This window comes from Rhinolophus sinicus, linkage group LG06, assembly GCF_036562045.2.
Source record: "Rhinolophus sinicus isolate RSC01 linkage group LG06, ASM3656204v1, whole genome shotgun sequence".
Classification (NCBI taxonomy): Eukaryota; Metazoa; Chordata; class Mammalia; order Chiroptera; family Rhinolophidae; genus Rhinolophus; species Rhinolophus sinicus.
The window spans coordinates 118,785,986-118,806,143 of NC_133756.1; the positions used below are offsets into that span (position 1 = coordinate 118,785,986).

Consider the following 20,158-nt stretch of genomic DNA (forward strand, 5'->3'; position numbering starts at 1 on the left):
TGGGTGAAATGGGAAAGAATTAAGAAGAACAAATTGGGTAGTCATGGGGATGCAGATTACAGCATAAGGAATATAGTCAACAATATTGTAATAACCAGGTATGTGCCAGATAGGTACTAGATCTATCAGGGTGATAGACGGAATGGGGTTAGGGTCAGGGTGAAAAAGGTGAAGGCATTAAGAAGTATAAATTGATAGTTAATACAGTATGGAAATATAATCAACAATGTTGTAAGGACCACGTAAGGTGCCAGATGGGCACTGGACTTATCAGGGGATCACGTCATAGACTGTAGATGCCTGACCAATGCGCTGTACACCCAAAGAGCTGACGTAGAATAATATTGAATGTCAACTACAACTAAATATATAAGTATATATAGTCACAAGATAGGGAAGACAGTCAAGGGTACTGTAACAGCTATGTATGATGTCAGAGGGGCAGTAGCTTGGGGGGTGGATTATCACTTTGAGGGGTTTAAATGTCTAACTATTACATTGCTTTGTACACCTGAAACTAAAAAAAAAAAAGGTTGTTTCATATCATCCAGCTTTTCTGGATATTTGTAGAAAAGTCTTCAGCTTATCTGTTAGCAATCTTGCTAAAAGAGAATTTGGGCTTTCCAATCCATTTGCTACATTATACCCATAGGAGTGATCTCTCTAAAATGTAAACGTGAACTCTTTAAAACTCTTCAGTAGATCTTCACTCCTTAGCATGGCTAAGTCCACTATTATCCAGTAACTGCTTATTTCTGCCCATTTTACCTCCTTCCACTCTCCCTCATGTACTCTATACTCCAACCACTCCTATTTATAATCCCTAGACCCCCTTGTTATTTCATACTCCTATACCTTTAAATGTAATGTTTTCCCCCATCTTTATCCTGCCCTCATCCACCTACTGAATACTCATGGTCAAGTGTCTGCCTTTCACTGAAGCTGCATTCTCGTTTTGTGAAAATAACTAACGTTTATTGCCTCAAGCATTCTGAAAATTCAGTCTTAACAACACCCTTTCAATTTGTCTAACATTATCCCCATTTTCAAAATGGGAAACTAAGGTACTTGGAGATTAAGCAATGTACCCAATGGCACACAACTATAAATGGCAGACCTGGAATTCCAACACAGCTAGTCTGTCTCAGAACTTGCTCTGTTTATACTATATTGCCTTCTACAATTATGTCTTTCCCCCCTTCTTCTGCCTCACCCCCTGCCCCGAATCCAGTTCCAGCCATTGTTTCTCAGTCTAGTGTAGGACACAGCTCCCTGGCCCATGCTGGTATTATGAGCCTTGTGCTCCCCCCCGCTGAGGCAGTCGGTCACCGGTTGTTGGTCGGCTGCCCACAGCAGCTCACAACAGCTCTCACCAGCTGCCGGCCACTCACACTGGCCACCGGCCACTCCTGGCAGCACACGGCAGCTCCCGGCAGCCCACACCAACCTCCGGCTGCTCATGGCAGCCCAGCTCCAGGGAGAGCTGTCGTTCACAATCTTAGCTGTAGGGGGACGCAGCTCACTGGCCCCTGTGGGAATCGAACTGGCGACCTCAGCATTAGGAGCACGGCGCTCCAACCACCTGAGCCACCAGGCTGGCCCTACAATTATATCTTGCATTAGTTATAACTGCATTTATTATACATTTCAGTTGCATGTTTATATACCAATCTTCCCAACGACATTGCATTTAAGAAACAGAATCATTCTTTTCTATTTGTAGCTCCAGTGCCTAGCACTCAGAAGGCCCTCAAATAGTTACTAAATTAATGAATGACTGGAGGGAAATATCCCTACAGTTGCTGCTTTAGTCCAGTCCAGCCCCTTTACCTCTTGCCTGAACTATTAAAATAGTCCCCTAACTCAACTCCCTTCCTCCAGTTCTCCTCATATCTTTCCTTCACACTCCAACCAATACTGCCTTTCTAAAGCACGTGATGATGTAATTCCACTGATTAAAAAATCTTTAAGGGTTCCACACTGTCTACAGAATAAAGTCCCAAATTCTTTTAGCATGACACACCATGCCCTTCATGATCTAACTTCTGCAGTCTCTTCTCTTCTTCCCCACTCCATCTCTAATTAATTTCTAGTCAGTCCCTGAATATGCCAAGCACCTTTGCATAGATAGGTTTTCTGCCTGAAATGTCCATTCATTTCTCCCTTACCTGGTGAATTCCTACTCATCTTTTCAACATTCAGCTCAAATGCCTTCCTCAGGTTTCCTCCAGACTGTCAGTTATCCCATTCCGATACTCTGTTGGCCTCACACATTTACCTCACTTACCACTTTGTATTGTTATTTGATAAGGTGTGTTTCCCCAACCAGACTGTGTAATCTTAAAGAACAGGGACCATCTCTTATTCATCTTTTTTATTGTATTATCTTACACAATGTGTGCCCCCAAATTCTCACTGAAGTAGTGGAATGAAATCTGACAAACGTATTCTACATACTACATGCACGCAAATTCAGATATAAATGAATTCAAGGTAGGTAACTCTTCCAAGATTAACTGGAACTTAGACATGGAGTGGAAATATGAATGAACAAAGACAAATACCTCTGAAGTTCCTGCTGTTCAATCCTGAATTCTAAAGAATGGAACTATTCCTTCAGTGGTGATTAATGTTTACTTGTTGAAGTAATCTCATCCTGAGTTTAAAAAAACACATAAGCACATGGCAAATATTTCCTGCATGAGTATAACACATAAGGACACTCTCAAATTCTAGAGTATGTGTCATTAAAAATAAAAAGTTGAGTCATTTTATACATTTTAAAACAAATCCTTACAGGTGAGGGAAATTCTTGTCCTTTTACACCACAATCACATGATTTCATTATTCATTAGTCCTAAATGCAATTCAGGCTGCACACATAGCAAACGTTGTCTGTCAAATGAGTAATAAACCAGAACTACTTGTTTTTCACAGAAAGAGGAAATTTCTTAAATGTATAAATGTTAATCCTAAGTGAACAGTGAGACTGGGGTGGGGTAAAGGGAAGGGATAAATGAGGCACTATTCAATTTTTTTGATCTATTAAATTTTTGAAACGCACTTTCAATACTACAAATAGATAAAAATTTTAAACTGCCAATTTAAAAAATTCATCAGCCTATGTCTAGCTTTTCTCTTTAATTATCACCCATGGTAGGAGAAAAAGAACTGTCCTAAAATGGTCTTGGTTTCAATTTCAAAGACAGCGTAATTTAGAATAATCAAGAATACTTGATTTCAAATCACAAGGCTAAATGAATTCTTAACAATCATTATTATCAATGAGGCCTAATTATTGCTGTTGTACAGATACACAAATCTACCTACATACACCTGCGTGTAGGCCGATTTTACAAAAATGTTCTTTTCTGTAAAATCAATGGGCCAGGATTGTCTCTAAATTTAGAATGTAAGCTCCAAGAGGGACAGATCTTTGAATATTTCATTCCCTGATGTCTCCCAAAGACCTAGAATAGTGTCTGACACAGAGCTGGCATTATTGCATACTTGCTGAATAACGCTCAAGATGGTCCAAATACCTAATATGTCAATACATACAATGAGCTACAAACACTCAAAGAACATAAAGTTGGATCTGGGTTCTTCTTGAAATGATCATCGCCTTAGCCTTCACACAGTCTTGCACAAATCAACAGATACTACATCCAAAAGCAAACTGACGATGCATATAAGAATAAACTAAAACACTGTACACAGGAATCACTAAGGTACTGAACCTTAAAGCTTGCCAAGAAGCTTGCAAAAAATAAAAATGTCACCGGCACAACCAAAATTTTCAACAAGCAGACTCTTGCACTTTTTTTATACGATTCAATTCCAAAAGAGTTGTAGGGCTTCAACAAAATTTAAAAAATTGTAAGAATTTCACTTAAACGCCAGTGTATTTACTACAGAATTTCATTTCCAGTATCATAAAGCATGCCTGACCTTTCATCAGTTGAGCTAACTATGCCAAAAGATTACTGCTAAGCAATATACTTCTAAATATACCTAAAATTGCTCATTCTGTTGCTGTTTCCCACTCCTAAAAGTGCAATGTAAATATTTATGAAAGTGGTATTTTCAGTTTTCCCTACTAAAAGCCGTATAAGCATTTAACTGTGAATTAGGCCCTTATTAATGGATTACCCTTTCAGCCCTTGTTTATGTGCCGCGAACTGGATGACCTTTACTTGGTCACTTTACTTTGTCCTGGGCATCATTTCTCTTCTGTAGAATGAGGGACCTGAGTTAAAACAAAGGTTCTATGTTTTTACAACCCTTTGAGAATCTGGTGAAAACTACAGGTGACCCTCCATAAAAATGCACATATACACTTATACAACAATTTTATAAACAATTATTTTTAATAGCAAAAGACTAGAAACAACCTAAATGCCTACTAGTAGATGATTAAGTAAACCATGTTACATCCATTCAATGAAATTACTTGCAATTATGAAGTAGAATGAAGAAAACTTCTATGTACATATATTAAAAGATTTCCATCATGGAAATGAAGACTTCCATCATTGTTACATGAAAAAAGCAAGTTACAGAACAGTGTGTGTAATAAAAACCCTTTTGTATAAGTAAAATATATTTGAATTTTCATGTATAAGCATAAAGAAACTGGAAGAATAAACAAGAATCTCTGGTGGGAGTGAGAAATGAAGGGGCAGGACGAATATTTTCACTGTATACTTTATATTTTTGTTTGAATTATGTGAATGTATTGCCTATTAAAGTTTTAAATTAAAAAAATATTTATATAACCTCAAGAGGCCCAGACAACCCACTGAAGCTAGAATGTAATTCCCAAGCCCTGTTCAGCAATATTCTCCTATAATGCTTTGACTTAATAAGCATACAATTACATACACTTAATGATCCAAACACAAGAACATTTAAAGAAAAATATTTTTCATTATGGTCCGCATATGAACATAAAAAGTAATTGGATACTCAGTGACTCAATAGACCCTAATTTGGAATCTCATTTTATAGATTTTCCTAAATCACTGATACATTTTATGATAAATTTCAAGGGGAAAAGTTCACACAAATCATCAAGTGATACTCCCTCTCATGATTCAAATTTCAGACCCGATTATTTCACAGGCAGTCCAGGCTTTAGAAATAAAAATAGGAATTTCTATCCAATTTGACCATATAATCAATAGTACTAATAAGGAGACCAGAGAAATATTCTTAATTTTTGGCCTAATCTCAGAATTTGAAGCAAATTAAATAGCACATGAGATCATCACACAGTATCCATGAATTAGATGATGTGTGAGGAGTCCCTGACCCCTAAGTTGAGCAGGAATCAGGTGGTATTAAGTTTTCATCCTTAGGCAAGTTACTTAATCTCTCTGGGCCTCAATTTCATCTGTAAAATGGAAATAAAAGTGCCCATCTCATAAGGATATTGTGAAGCTTAAAAGCAATAATAAGGAGCATAGAAAATAAGACACAAATAAAAGTAAGATATCCTAGGACAGTGGCAGGTGTCTGCTTGAATCAAAACAGACTGCATTCTGGAACCTGTAGTTTCCAGGGACTGCACTTTCATAAACAAGCAATGCCTCCTTCACCCTACTGAAAATAACACATGGCAGAACTCCCAACACAAAAGGTGTAAATATACCTAGTCTTCCCTAAAGATTATGTTTCTTGAAAATCTAGGTAAGCATTTTTTATTAAAGAGCTGTAGATGTGTTAAGTGGGTGTGTCTCAGAGTCCTAATTTAAGCTATAACAGTTTTGTATTTTAAACAGGGCACTTTATGTCAAGCTCAGCAGCACGAGTGGCAGGCTGCGGGACGTAAGAAAGGCAAAGAAGTTGAAGGCAACAATCCTGAAACTTTTTTAACTGCTACGATAACAGCAGGAAACTTACACTGCCATGTAGACAGAAGCAGCCCCCGCCAACCAATCTCCGTTTCCTAAACTTTTAACCCCATCCAGTTTTTTGGGTTTTTTTGTCGAGCTCTACTGTAGCTTATTATTAGTTATTATAACTATAAATAGCCGTCATTTATTGCTTCCTCACTATGTGCCAGGCTCTATGTTAAGCATGCATTTTTTAAGATTTTGTGAGCTCATTCCCTCAATCCACCCTACCCTCAAGTCTGAAAAGCTCCCTTCACATCCTCAAATTCAACCTGCTCCCTAAACTCCAAATACTCCACACCTCTCACCGATCCATTCAGGCCCACAAGCAATTCGACCCCAAGCTCTTCACCCAACACTAAACCAAGCACTTCTCTGATCCTCCAGGGCCCCATGCGAACGAAGTTTAGTACCCTCCTTCCACACAGCGATTCCAACCTGGCCCTAACTTGTTACAAGAATGCCATGGTTCGCTCCCAACTTCTGACTTACATAAGGCGCAGGATCCCCTCAATGCCCCTCCAAATCCATCGTGCCCGCACTTCATTCTAAAGTTCAAAATTCCGAAACAGATAATGTACATGGGCAGAGCCCGGTTCCGACCCCACGAGAACTCTCCACCCGCTCAAGCAGGGCCTGGGACCCTCCACCCTCGAACCAGGCCGGGCCGGGCCAGCTCGGCCTCGCTCCGGACCCCAAGGGGAGGAGGGGAAGCTCCACCTGGCTCCGCGGGTACGGCGCGCGGCTCCTGCTCCGGCCTGGGCCCAGCGGCGGCCGCGCCCCCGTCCCGGCGCAGGCGGCAGCGCTCCGGCTGGCCGCGGCGGGCGCGCTCGCCCAGCACCTCCGCGTCGGCCTGGCCGTCGTCGCGGGTCCGACGGCGGGCCCAACCCGGGCCGCGGGCGCGACAGCGCGGGCAACCTGGGCCCGCTGCGTCGGCGACGCGTTGGGCGCAGCTTCGGCACAGCGAGTGGCCGCAAGGCAGGGCCGCTGCTTCCCCCGGGGTCTCCAGGCACCCGGCGCAGCCCGACTCCTCTGGCCGCGGCGGTGGCGGCGGCTGCAGCAACGGCGGTTGCAACACCAGCACTGCGGGGCCAGAGGCCGAGCCCGGGGCCCCAGTCTTGGCTGCCGCCATCTCGTCACAGCGGCCCCGCCGGCCCCGCCGACTCAGAGCTGCTGCTGCCGCCGCGGAAGAGGCCCGAGTACTCGGACCTGCCGCCGCCATCTTGTTTCCCGTTTGAGGGGAGAGTCCGTTGCGAGGGAGAAGAGTAGAGGGCGGGGCAGCGGGCGGCGGGCAGCGCTATCTACATATTCATAAGAGGGCGGGGCTACAGCTTCTTCCCAGACCTGGTTGGCCGTAGGTGAAACCTTATTAACATTTGTTAGTTATACTTTATATATCCGTCTTCAGTCTCCTTCTACAGACTTTCTAATTTCTTTATTGAATCAAATAAAGTTGAGAACTGGGGTTTATTTGGAAAAATCTGAGCGACATTAAACTTCATGAAGTAACTACATTTATTTATCCTGCAAGGCCCCGAGAGGCTAAAGAGAGTGGGAAGTATGTAAATCATCCAGAATCCTGTCTGGGTGCTTCATTTGATGTGAGGGTTGCTGTTGTGACGGAGAGTAAGCTAATTGTGACCAGAAACTAACTGCCAAAAAAATAACAGCTTCCTGTCAGTCCTCATCTTCCTATCCTTCTCACATCCCTTCCTGAAAACTCCCCTCCCTTTGCTGGCAAAACCATCCCTTCCTGGTTTTTTTCCCATCCCCACAGCTCTTTCTCAGGCTTCTTCCTTGAGCCCTGCCCCCTTGTTTTGTGCTTAAATATGGGTGTTCCTCTAGGCTCAGGCCTCAAGCCTCTTCTCTCACTTTGCCTGTTCCCCCACCTCCACCTCACACTTCCAGTTGAAACTCCCAAATTGATATCTACAGTCCAGACCTTCTGAATCCAACCGTGCATATTCAACTGCCTGATGTAAACGACATCTTAGATGTCTGCATCCCTCATGCACAAAACTGAAATCACTGTCTTCTACCCTCCTTTCAAAAGAGCTCTTATTTTCCTCATTCTGTTAAAGATACTATCCCCCCAATTCATCAAGCTCCAAACCTACTGATCTTGACTTCTTCCTCACCTCCCATATCTGTCAGTTTCTTAGTCCCATCAATGCTCCCACCAAAATGACTATTTTCCCACCTACCCTCTCCTCTACTGCCCATTTCAGGTGTCATCATCTCTCAACTAGATTACTGCAGTAGCATCAATGGATTGTCTCCTTACCCACAGCCTCTCTTCCTACAATCCATCCTCCACACCTCTTAGAGTTGCTTCCTAAAGGACAGCTCTGACCATGTCATCCCTACTTGGGCTAGTCACCAGGTGAGGTGCTGAGAATTTGATGCCATCCCCCTTTCTGGAGGCAGAGAGTATGGGAGAAAGAATGGCTCTCCTCTGATAGATAGTTCTGCTATAGCAATTCTCCCATCCTTTGTTTTCTTTACGCTAAGGTAGATTTAGAGCAGGAAGGCATTAAGCAAATGGCATTTCCTGTTGGGAATCTTTAGGAAAACATTAATTTTTGTAAGGAGAGCAAAGTAAAAAAAAGCAACATAATGGAACAAAAGGCATTGGAGGCCCTGAGTTGGTTTCCATGAGATTGCCTGCAAACAGTGCCTGAGGTGGTGGTAAACCAATCCAAGGCAGAGTGATTGGTAGAAGTCAGAGAGCAGAAAAAAAGAAAGTGGATTCCCAAGATGAGAACCAGATGACTAAAGAACAGTCAAAGATTGAAGAAGGGTCAATGAGTAATTGAAACAAGGATTGTGTTTACAGAGGCCCACACAGTCAGAATCCTGCCAGACACAGAAACATGGCCTCAGCTAGACTGTCCTTTATCCAGGGGTCCTCCTCATTCACTCCCCACTTGAGGTTCTCTAGGACGCTTTGCCCAGATTCTGACAAGGGAGGCCTGTATTCCAGAGATCAAGCCAACTACCATTAGAAATAGGGCCCTTGGGGTGGGCTGTTCACTCTTGAGTTTGGGGCTCTTAATCTGAAGCCTATTTACTGTTGGAGGAGCTGGACCACAGAAGTGTAGCATGCTTTCTTGGATACAAATGAAGACAGGAAATTTCCTTTTGCAGAGAGGAAAAAAAGCAAGAGGTCTGAATAGCACTGGACCAAAAGCCAGGAGATCTGGGATTGGTCCTGGCCCTTTTCCCCTTTTCATTAACTCATTGTATGTGATTTCAAATAGATGACTTTTCTCTGGGGCTCAGTCTCTCATCTTTAAAACAAGGGTATTCAAATTCAGCAGTTCTCAACCTGGGATGCACCTCAGAAACACATGTACTTGCACATGCCCACCCACCAAAGTCCCACCTCAGAGCTAGTGAACCCCAAAACTGAGGATGAGATGCCAGCATGTGTATTGTTTTTAATGCCATGTGAATTCTAAAGAATACTCCCAGGTAAGACCACTACAATAGATAAATTCAAAGGTCTCTCCTAGTTCCGACATTCTAAAAGTCTGACTCCCAATTTCCAGTCCCTTTGTCCTCCTCCTTTGCTGTTGACAAAGCAATCTGACTAAAGCAGTAGCAGTGACAGAAGGCAAGGCAAATCTAAGAAATCTGGAGAGTTGTTTGCTATGTGGGAAAATGAGGGACAAGAGGATGCTTCTAAAGTGTCACGCCTAGGATCCTGAGATTCTGATCACAACTGACAAGTGACAAAAAAAAGAATAACTAGAAAGAAAAGCAGCCTGAAAGAAGAGGGCACTGTGGACATTTTATTTTGTTTTGTTTACCATCATCACTCAAACCTTCTTCCTATTTTCGTGAATGCCCTATTCTATGTGGTATTGCTGGCTAGGGAGCTGAAGCAGGGAGATACTCTTCTCCCTGCCCCCTAGCAGTCAAAACATGACATATGACCTAGGCTCAGCCACCCGGCCACTCCTCTCTGAACTTTGAATCTTTAGGGAATGACGTAAGACATATTCATGAATTTAGAATTATTCACAGCAACAGAGACAGTAGCGTCCAACCACAGTGGGTCCCTTGGGGGTTGGGGATGGGACAGTGGTGTCCCTGCCATGGTGATGGAGACCACGCCAGATTGTTCCTGAGGCACGAACTTGGTTGTGGTGCCTGCTGCCTGGCCTTCCTAGGTTACCACCCATTTTCCATATCCGACTCTCCAGCCTTCCTGTCAACTCTTTGTATCCTTTCAGTAAATTCTCTTTTTTCTTCGATTACTCACAAATTCTGTTGTTTGTATCACAGTACTCGGCGATGTTGGTTTGCTGTTTTTAAAGTGTCACCTGAAAATGGTTGTCAAGGCTGCTTCCTAAGTTATACAATGATCTGAGAAGTTTAGTCTGACAGCCTAGAGTAGAACAAGCCCGAGTGTCATGTTTTGCTTTGTTTCTAATCCCCCACCTGTACCAAGGGAAGAGGGGCTCACAGACTCAATTTAATGCAGTCATCCAGGATGCCAACTGGACCAGATAGCAGTATAGCCACACCCACCTACTAAGGCTTCCTCTCCAGCTGCTTTTGCTCTGCCCCTCCTGCCATCCTTTCAGAGGACTGCATTGCTGCCAAAATTCCCTGCCATCCTTATCGTAGTGTGTCTACCTAGGGAGCTCTCCATGGTCCATATACCACCACTATCCCTCCAGCATTCCTCATCCACATCACTGCAAACCTTCCTTCTATCTCTCCAGCTGGAGGCGCCAGCTTCTTCCTGTTGGAATGAAAGACTCAGATGTGACGCTAATCTCCACCTTGCTCTTGGTGGAGACTAGCTATGTTTCCCTGCAGACCCAAGAACCCCTTCTTGCCAACCCAGGCACTGAGTCCATCCTGAGACCTCACACATCTAGGAAGGAGGAGGCTCAATCCCTCAGACCGCACCATACCACCGCTCCTTTACCCTCCTCGTCTCTTCTGGTGGCATCTTTTTCCTGTCCTCCTCCTCCCTCAAGCCAGATTTCCCCTTGAGATTTGGCCCCTTCCCTTTTGCCTTAAAGATTCTTGCTACATTTTTACTATCACTCTTATCTTCAGTTCCTTCTCTTTTGTTACAAGAATGCTATGGATTTGTATTTTATAAGAAGAACTCTCGATCATATAATTACCAGTGAGGAATAAAAATAATCTAAGCAGACTTCATCCTACCCCATGGAGTGGCGATATCATTGGAGAAACATTCATTTATTCAACAACAATCTGTTGAGTACCTGCTATGTGGCAGGATAATATAGGTGCTGAGAATTCAGCAGTGAACAAGATAGGCAAGGTATGGATGCTGAGCCAGTTTTGGTGGGCCCAGCTTTTGGTACAATATTTGGCACATTCCAGATGCTGTGGAATGAATGAGTGTTGTCCCCTTAAATATGCTTTTAATGTTTAGCAAGGTTCGAAGTACAGGACATTGTCAGAAAGGACAACATTCTGTTTAGCAAGCACATTGGTGGAGAAAAATAGTTCTTTAATTTCTTTAAATTTACCCTCTAGATACCTATAAATTCCCCTAGAATCTCTCTATACCTCCCTCCCATTCCCCTGGACTTTCTTTCTCTTTTTTTCTATCCTCAAAGTCCTTATCTTTCTTCCTCTAGGCTGTGGCCCACGATTCCAATCAACCAATTCCTTCTTTGATTTAGTTCTTTTTATTTGAGGGAATAGAGGTGGCTTTAAGAAGTCCTTTAAGCTCTCAAAGATCATACTTATAAAAGAAAAAAAAAAAGAAGTCCTTTAAGTTTAACATATAGAGAACAAGGAAATAAATGGGTAAATGGCCCTCCCTAACCCCAATTCAGAGTGAAACACCTAAAAGACAAGCCTTTCTCAGCTAGTATTGATCAACTTTCACAGTAGAAAGAACATGTCTTATTCTAGCTGTGTCTTATCTCTTTTTCCCCTCTCACCAAAGAAATCCTTCTACTACTACCTTCCCTTTGTCTGGACCAAGTACCCCAGAAGAGAGGTTCATGGCCCTACTCCAACCCCCAATTTGTCATAAATAAATGGATAGTTATTTATGGCCAGAATGGAGAATTTGCCTCAGACGAGAGCACTGTGATGGAAGCAGAAGAAAAGGCAGGGGGCTACAAAACAGCGTCCCAAAGATTGACTTCCTCTAGTTTGGAAAGAAACAGATATGAGGTGGGTTTTGCTGAAGGCTGAGAACGGAGAGTACGATTTCCCAAGTTCCTTTGTCCGGCAGGAGGATAGGATTCTATACCAATTAACCAGTGAGAAGCCTGATTGTTTTTCTTCTAGAATGGCCACTGTCCCACAGTTCTTTGTTTACTAGACTCTGAGCTCTGCTATCTGCGTTCCCGGGAAAAGCCGTCTCCCAGGACTGTGATGTCGCTGAGTGACCACCAGGGGGCAAACCGAGACTACTGCGCTCTCCCGAAGGTCTCTTCCACCCAGTTTCCATGGAGTCACACTCAGAATGTCAAGAGCTGTAACGGGCTTTGAAATCATGTAAGACTTCTGATCAAACCTCTTCATTTACAGAGAAGTAAACCAAGGTCTAAAGGAGGGAACAATTTGTCAAAGCCACGTAGTGAGTTGATGGTAAAGTAGGAACCAGAAACTAAGTCTTCTGGCTACTCCAGTCCTACGTGTGTTCGACTACAGCTTCTCCGGTCTCATATTTAACTCCAGAAAACACTGGTTTTCAGTGACATCTTTTCTGTGAAAAGGACTTGTCTCTCCAATTAGATTATAAGTCCTCCGGACCAGGGACCATGTTTTGGCTAGTTTTGTATATCTTTTCCTCCAGCACCTAGCACCATGGCTCTGCAGGTGGCCCATGCCCATACCAGATGGAGCATTTCAACAAAGACCGTGAAACTGCTATGTGGCAGGCCCAGCAATGGTTCCTGAGAATAAAGAGATGGAAATGTATTGTCCCTGCTCTCAAGGAGTTCACTAGCTAAGGGAGAAGGCAGATATGTCAATAAACAACTATAATAAATAAGACTGGAAAGGAAGTTTGAGATTAGCAGTAAAGTTGAGGTCCATTCATTCATTCATACATTCATTTATTCAACAGACAGTAAGTACTGCCAAGTGCCATGCGGCACTTGTTGATAATGATGGTTGTGAGATGAATAAAAGTGAGGGTAGTAATAGTAATGATGAAAATACTACTGTGTTTGAATTCCAAGGATTCAGGGTCTTGAGCTTAAGGTTCATTCATTCCTCACATGAATCAGATAATCCAGAAAAATATTCTAGCCTCCATTGATTTAAAAAAAAAAAAAAAGAAAACATTCAGTAAGCCTCTACTATGGGCTAGGCCCTGTTCTAGGAACTAGGAATATAGCGGTGATCAAGAATTAAGGTCTAGGAGCCGGCCTGGTGGCTCCGGCGGTTAGAGCTCCATGCTCCTAACTCCGAAGGCTGCCGGTTCGATTCCCACATGGGCCAGTGTGCTCTCAGCCACAAGGTTGCCGGTTCAATTCCTCGACTCCAGCAAGGGATGGTGGGCTGGGCCCCTGCAACTAGCAATGGCAACTGGACCTGGAGCTGAGCTGAACCCTCCACAACTAAGACTGAAAGCACAACAACTTGAAGCTAAATGGCACCCTCCACAACTAAGATTGAAAGGACAACAACTTGACTTGGAAAAAAGTCCTGGAAGTACACACTGTTTCCCAATAAAGTCCTGTACCCCTTCCCCAATAATAAAAAAAAAATCTAAAAAAAAAAAGGAATTAAGGTCTAGGCTATCATGCAGCTTTCATGCTCATGGGGGAGGCAGATAATATACAAGACACATTTCAGACAATGTTAAGTGACACGAACTAAAACAAGAAAATATGATAGAATATGACTGGAGGGGGATATGATGAGATAGATAGGAATAGGGAGGAAGTGGCATTTGAGCTGAATGAAGTGTCAGCTGGGGGAAAAGCTGAGGGAAGAGCAATCCAAGCAGGAGAAACCTCAAGGGCAGAGTCCCTGCGGAGGGTCCAGACAGCTTGGTGTACCCAGGGACAGAAAGAAGGCCCATGTCCTAGAGCAGAGCCAGCACAAGGAGAATGGCTGAAGAAAGAGGGTAGGCAGAGACCCGGTCATAGAGGGATTTATAAAATAGGGTACAGGGTTTGGATTTTATTCTAAGCACAATGAAGCGGTTTTAAGCAAGGAAGTGACATGACTGGATTTACATTTTTAAAAGCTAACTCTGGTGGCTCCTCATTCCCACCTTTGAGTGGATACAATGCCTGCTGCCATATGGCTGTGGGACCCGTTATTTGGCACTGTTCTCAGGCACTCTTGCTACATCTTCATAGATCTGTGGAAAGAAGTCTCAGGACACACTGCTTTCCGGAAGTCCCCCTGAGCGTGGAGGAGGCAGGAGCAGAAGTTCCATTCTCCTTGGTGCTTGGTTAGTGATGACACCTGCAATAGCAGAGGCTTCCGACTGGTGGCAGAACTTAGGACCTGGATGAAGGATGATCCCATTCAGTGTCTTCCACTGAAGACACTTTGTCCCTGCTCAGTTTCCCTCAGGAGTGCTCTGTGAAATTAAGGGCTATGTGTTCCCCTATCCTGGTTTCTTTTTATCTTCCTCATCAGAATTTCTGTGTGCTGGCTGTCTAGGGAAGTCTAGGGAAGAGAGGACCCACTGAGGAAGAAAAAAGACTTGGGGATGTTTACATAAGAACCCATACTAATCAACATTCACTCATACTATTCACTCATTCACACAGATATTTATTGAGCACCCACAATTTACCAGGCATTATTTGGGGGTGTTGAGGAGTCACTCATCCATGCTACAAACATTTTTTAGGTCAACTATATGCACAGTATCTGGAAATCTAAAGGAAGATGTCTGAAAACAATAGTACCGTGTTTCCCCCAAAATGAGACCTAGCCAGACCATCAGCTCTAATGCGTCCTTTGGAGCAAAAAGTAATATAAGACACGGTCTTATATAAGATGCGGTCCTATAATATTTATTATATTATATTATATTTCATTATATCATATCATATCATACGTCATGTGACCCAGTCTTATATCATGTTAAATTAAGACCGGGTCTTATATTAATTTTTGCTCCAAAAGACACATGAGAGCTGATGGTCCAGCTAGGTCTTATTTTCAGGGAAACACGATAGGTTATAAATAAATATTTGTTACATGGCTAAATAACTCTGACCCAGGTGAAGGGTGAGAGTAGAATGGAGATTGTTCACTTTACAAATAAATTAACTGACGGCTCCTTTAAATAAGACTTTCCTCCTAATGTATCTAAATTGGATCCGGCTTTAAAGAATCAGTTTGTTCACCCCTTTCAGGACATTATCAAGTAAAGGCAGTGTATGGCAACTATAGTTAATAATATTGTATTGCATATTTGAAAGAGATTAGATCTTAAAAGTTCTCATCACAGGAAAAAAATTCTGTAACTATGTGTGATGACAAATGCTAACTAGACTTACAGTGGTGATCATTTCACAATATATACAAATATCGAATCATTTTGTTGTACATGTGAACAGATATAATGTCGTATGTCAGTTATACCTCAGTTAAAAAAAAGAGTAAAGGCAATGTACTAGAACTGGTTTGCAAGGGCTCAGGAGAGCAGAGTGTTAAGTTTTCAGGAATTTTGCAAGCTGGTTGTTAAACACAGTTATGACTAAACATGAAATTATATGAACTTACAGTTAAACGAGTTATATTTAAAACAGTCAAACTCGGGTAGCTGGTTAGCTTAGTTGGCTAGAGCGTGGTGCTCATAACACCAGGGTTGCCGGTTCGATCGCTGCATGGGCCACTGAGCTGCGCCCTCCTTAAAATAAATAATACATAAATAAATAGATAGATAGATAAAATTTTTAAAAATACAGTTAATTATAAAAAATAAAACAGTCAAACTCATCACCTAATTATTTTACTACCTTTTACTGTGAATGTTCTTGAAATTTTTTACATCTGTTGTATTTTTTGTATCTGTATGATGGAAATACTACAAAATCGTGTCCCACTGTGCCTCTCTCCTCAAACCCACATTCAATGATGTCACCTTGGTAGCTTGAAATTGGCCATGGTGGGAGTATTTACACCAGGGAAATTGGCAACTGCTATAAAACAGGGCTTTTTTTCTCCTGGAGAGCAGGTTGTTAAACATGTACCAGCGTACCACTGAAGTAGCATCTCTATTATGTAGACCTCTCATATTACTTCTCTTAGGGTGAATCTGCTTTTAGAATCTTACAGAATTAAGTGGCCTGGGTTAAGGCTTTCCTTGACACTGATCTCTATGATCTTTAATGCTATCCTAACCTTACATAATAAAGCAAACTGCAGCCCAGGAGGAGGCCTTTAACCACAAATAATGTCACTGGAGGAGTATTGGAAGAAACAAGGATATTATTCAACAAAACTTTATTTTGTAGCTACTGTGTGCAAAACGGTGTGCTGAAGGCTAGGGAAGTATTAGACAAATAGTAGTCTGTGTTCTTGAGGAACGCACTTTAGAGGAGGTAACCTTTGATAAGACAATGTGATAAGTGCTATAATGGAGATAACAGAAGCCTGGAGGAGAGAGAAGTAACTCAGAGGCCACGAAAGAGACTTCAGCAAGAACCTGGACTATCAGCAGCAGTGTCTGTCGTCCCTAGTACCTAGCATAGAGCCTGGCACAGGGTTGACACTCAGTAACTGTTGGATGAGCGAAGGAGGTAGCAATGGCCTTGACCTTGGAAAAATAAGCTTGCTAGACAAATAAGAGTGGGTAGAGGGAGGGCATTAGAAGAAACAGAATGTGCAGAGGTGTGGGGCAAAACAGCTCAGCACATCTGAAGAAAGGGAAAGTTCAGTGTAGCATGAAGGGTCCAGCTGCCAAAACTGGTAAGGGTGAGAGTAAGGAAGAGGGATTCTCTGTAGAGCTCTCCAAAGACAAAAGGAGTTGGCTTGCTCTGTGCAGCCCTGGGGACAGAGCTAGGAGCGATGCAGGGAGTCACAGAGAATCAGATTTCAGTGAGTGAGAGAACTTTCTAACAGAGCTGTCCAACAGCGCAATGGGCTGCCTTGGAAGGCAGTGAGCAAGTTTCCTAAGAGGGAAGCAAGCAGGTGCCAGACAAACTTGGTCCAACAAATGACTCTGGATAGATACATTTTTATGTCTGGACAAGATTTTGGAAGAATTTATCAAGTCTCCTTAAAGTATATGAAATACTACACAGACAGCCATCTTCAAAAGCAAGGGTACAGAAGACACACTTTCCTCAAGTGCTTATTTCTTATGTCAATCATTGATTAAAGCTGAGGGCAACAGGGGTGCTGAAGGTTCTCCCATGAAAGAATAATGTCTTTCAAATCACTGAGGTCTACACTCATTCAAGAAGTAATTATTTATTCAGTATCTTTATGCATCAGGGACTTGGCTATGTGCTGCAAATATAGATAGAAATGAAAAAAGACCCCTGTCCTCACCGTGCAGGGCACAAATGCAAATAAATATTTACACTCCAATAGCTTACAATGCAAAGTGCTACCAAAAATTTGCTTTGTTAAGGGAAATCAGGGAAGGCCTCAGAGAGGAAGTGACTCAGAGCCAACTTTTTTTTTATTATGAAATTTGTTGGGATAATATTGGTTAATAAATAATATAAATTTCAGGTGTACAACTTTATAATACAACATCTGTAGACTCTGTTGTGTGCTCACCACTGGAAGTCTAGTCTCTTTATGTCACCACATATTTGACCCACTTTACCAGAAGGAAAGGGAAGGGTTGTGGGGGGAGGATGAAGAGAACTGACTTTTGAAAAGTAAAAAAGAATTCCCTACACGAAGGAGAAGAAAGATAGTCCAAGCAGAAAAGAACATACAAAGATACGGAGGCCTGAAAATGTAATGGCCAGTTTGGGGAGGTGAGTGGTAGGTAAAAGTGTAAGGCAGGTGGTAATGGTCTAAGTAGGAGGCAAAATGTGCATGCTAACAGTTTGGAATTTTAATCTGTAAACGATAGGCAATTTTTTCCCTGTTATTTATTTAATAAACTTTTTATTTTGGAAGGATTTTAGATTGACAGAAACGTTGCAAAGGTAGTACAGAGTTCTTATCTAAGAACGGTACCTGTTTCACCCTGCTTCCCCCAGCGGTAACATCTTCCACAGCCACGGCACATTCGTCAAGACTAAGAAACCAATATTCGTACATTACTATTAGCTAAAGTATAGACTTTGTTCATCAGTGTTTCCACTAGTGTCCTTTTACTGCCCCCAAAATCCAATCTAGGTTACCACATTGCATTTAATGTTATTTATTTTTTATTTCCAATAAGGGTTTTCAGTGGACAAGTGATGTGATCAGATTTGTCAGTAGAAATGATCAACATAATTCCTAAGGCAGGTGTGAGGAAAATAGATTGGAGGGGCCTCGATGGGAAGTGGAAGATTTGTTAAGAGGCTGTTAGGAAAATCTGGTAAGGGAGGATGATGGCTTGAACTCTAGTAAAAATGAAGCGGAGGGTTGAGACCATTTTTGGTCTCATGGTAAAGACCTTTCCTGAAGCAGAATGGGCAAGATGTAGGGGAGGCCAATCTTAATCCACCCCTTACACCTAAGACGTGAATATTTATGTAGAGCAGACTTTAAACAAAGATGGAGAAAAGACCTTTGTCCCCGGTCCTTGGGATGAGATTCTTTTCCCTGTAATTAAGCACTTAAGTTAACTCTGAGCTCCCTGAAAGCCAAGGCAAAAAGGGACGCCTGATCGCATACATAGCTATCATTGTTAAAGTATACTCAGGGAGACAACGAGACTGGCCAGGCTGGAATGGGAGACGATATGCCTGAAGGGCACTCGGGGCAGGTCATGTTTGTCCTTGATCCTGGGAGCGTGGGGGAAGCCGTTTCTGGGATCACTGTTTGCTCCCAACGCTTTCTGTCCTGGACGAGACGGAATGGTAGCACAGCGGACTGGGGACCCCAGCCTTAGACCAGGAAGATATCTTTACATCCAGAAAGTCAGAAGTGTTTCAACGTGGAGATGTGATTCCCTACCCAAGTGGGATGTGGTTCAACATCCCATCTCATTTCTTACTCCTTCCAGGGATCTCTCTAACTCTCATCGGAATTTCTAGCAACTCTGCAAGAGAAACTCAAACTCACAGGAAGCTGAGGTCTAAAGCAAGGATGGATGTACTTACCCAAAATGTCCCAGCAAATCAGGGAGAGAGCCAGGACAAGGACCCTCCCCTTTTGATTTCAGAGTCTGGTGTTTCTTGTCTGGACAGCTGGCTGTTCTCTTCTTAGGAGCCTATTAATTCACACACACATTCAACACAAGTAGGAAGCACCAACCGCAGGCTGAGGGCGGGAGCTTCGGGGCCATGCCTTCAGGGAGCTCACCTGTTGGGAAAGAACACTTTGACAACCAGCTCTTACTGAAGTCCACTGAATATGCACAACACTCCCAGAGGGGTGCAGGCCTTACCTGTAAAGGCAGAGGAGAGACTGTGTCCTGATTTTGGGAGTGGAATGGGGGAAACAGAGGAAGACTTCCAGATTAAGGGTCAAGGATCCAGCTGGGCTGGATTTCAACCTAGTCATGGCTTGTGTGAATACAGAGGAGGAACTGGTGAGGGGGTTCTAGGTGCTTGGCATTATGATCCTACTTTTCCAGATCTGAGTGCTGTGACGTTCATTATTTCATTTCACTTCCTCGGTGTAGGGTAGGTGGCAGTGGTAAGTAGGAGCCGAACAACTGTGGGAAGACAGTAAAAGTATTAAAGGCACTGACGACATTAAGATCCCCATTTTAGAGATGGGGAAACAGGCTCTGAGGTGGAGCGGCCAAGACCACAGACAGAATTAAGAACAGCAAGTGTCCTGATTCCATCCAGACCCTGAGTGCTGTGCACGCACCACCCAGCGCCCCCACCTGAGCGCCTGTCCTTTCACCGCCGGCTTTCCCTCTGCGACCCCGACGTCTCATCCTTCCTCACCAGAAAGTTCCACCTGAAGCCTAACTGGGTTTTGTCCTCCAGCACTCTGGGCGTCGCGGGGAGTCAGGGGTTAAAACCCGTGGCCCGGGTGGCCCCTTCCCCCTCCCTAGCCCCCTCGCCTCCTCTCGGCGCCGCGCCTGGAGCGTCGGTCCCGGAGACCGGCACGAGAGAGGAGGAGAAAAAGTGGGCCTGTTTCTCGGGTGGCCAATCCACCGAGCCCGCGGTGCCCCAGAGGAGGCGCCAGTGCTAGGCCAGCGCCAG

General features: G+C 43.3%; 1 protein-coding gene and 1 long non-coding RNA gene across 2 annotated transcripts in view; both read right to left on the reverse strand.

Annotated features, from left to right (window-relative positions):
• RNF169 (ring finger protein 169) overlaps positions 1 to 7,155 on the reverse strand; it is a 76,479-nt gene extending 69,324 nt beyond the window's left edge. The window contains exon 1 of the mRNA XM_019744406.2: positions 6,618 to 7,155. Coding sequence (XP_019599965.2) covers positions 6,618 to 7,119 — 502 coding nt within the window. The 5' untranslated portion in view covers positions 7,120 to 7,155. The remainder of the gene's footprint in view (positions 1 to 6,617) is intronic.
• An 8,143-nt stretch (positions 7,156 to 15,298) lies between these two features.
• On the reverse strand, positions 15,299 to 20,034 carry LOC141572222 (uncharacterized). Its single transcript, XR_012497484.1, has 5 exons — positions 19,898 to 20,034; positions 19,387 to 19,656; positions 19,100 to 19,301; positions 18,024 to 18,084; positions 15,299 to 15,732 (listed from the first exon to the last, which is right to left on the reverse strand). It is a non-coding gene; the product is annotated as an uncharacterized LOC141572222 (long non-coding RNA).
• Between the last annotated feature and the right edge of the window lie 124 nt (positions 20,035 to 20,158).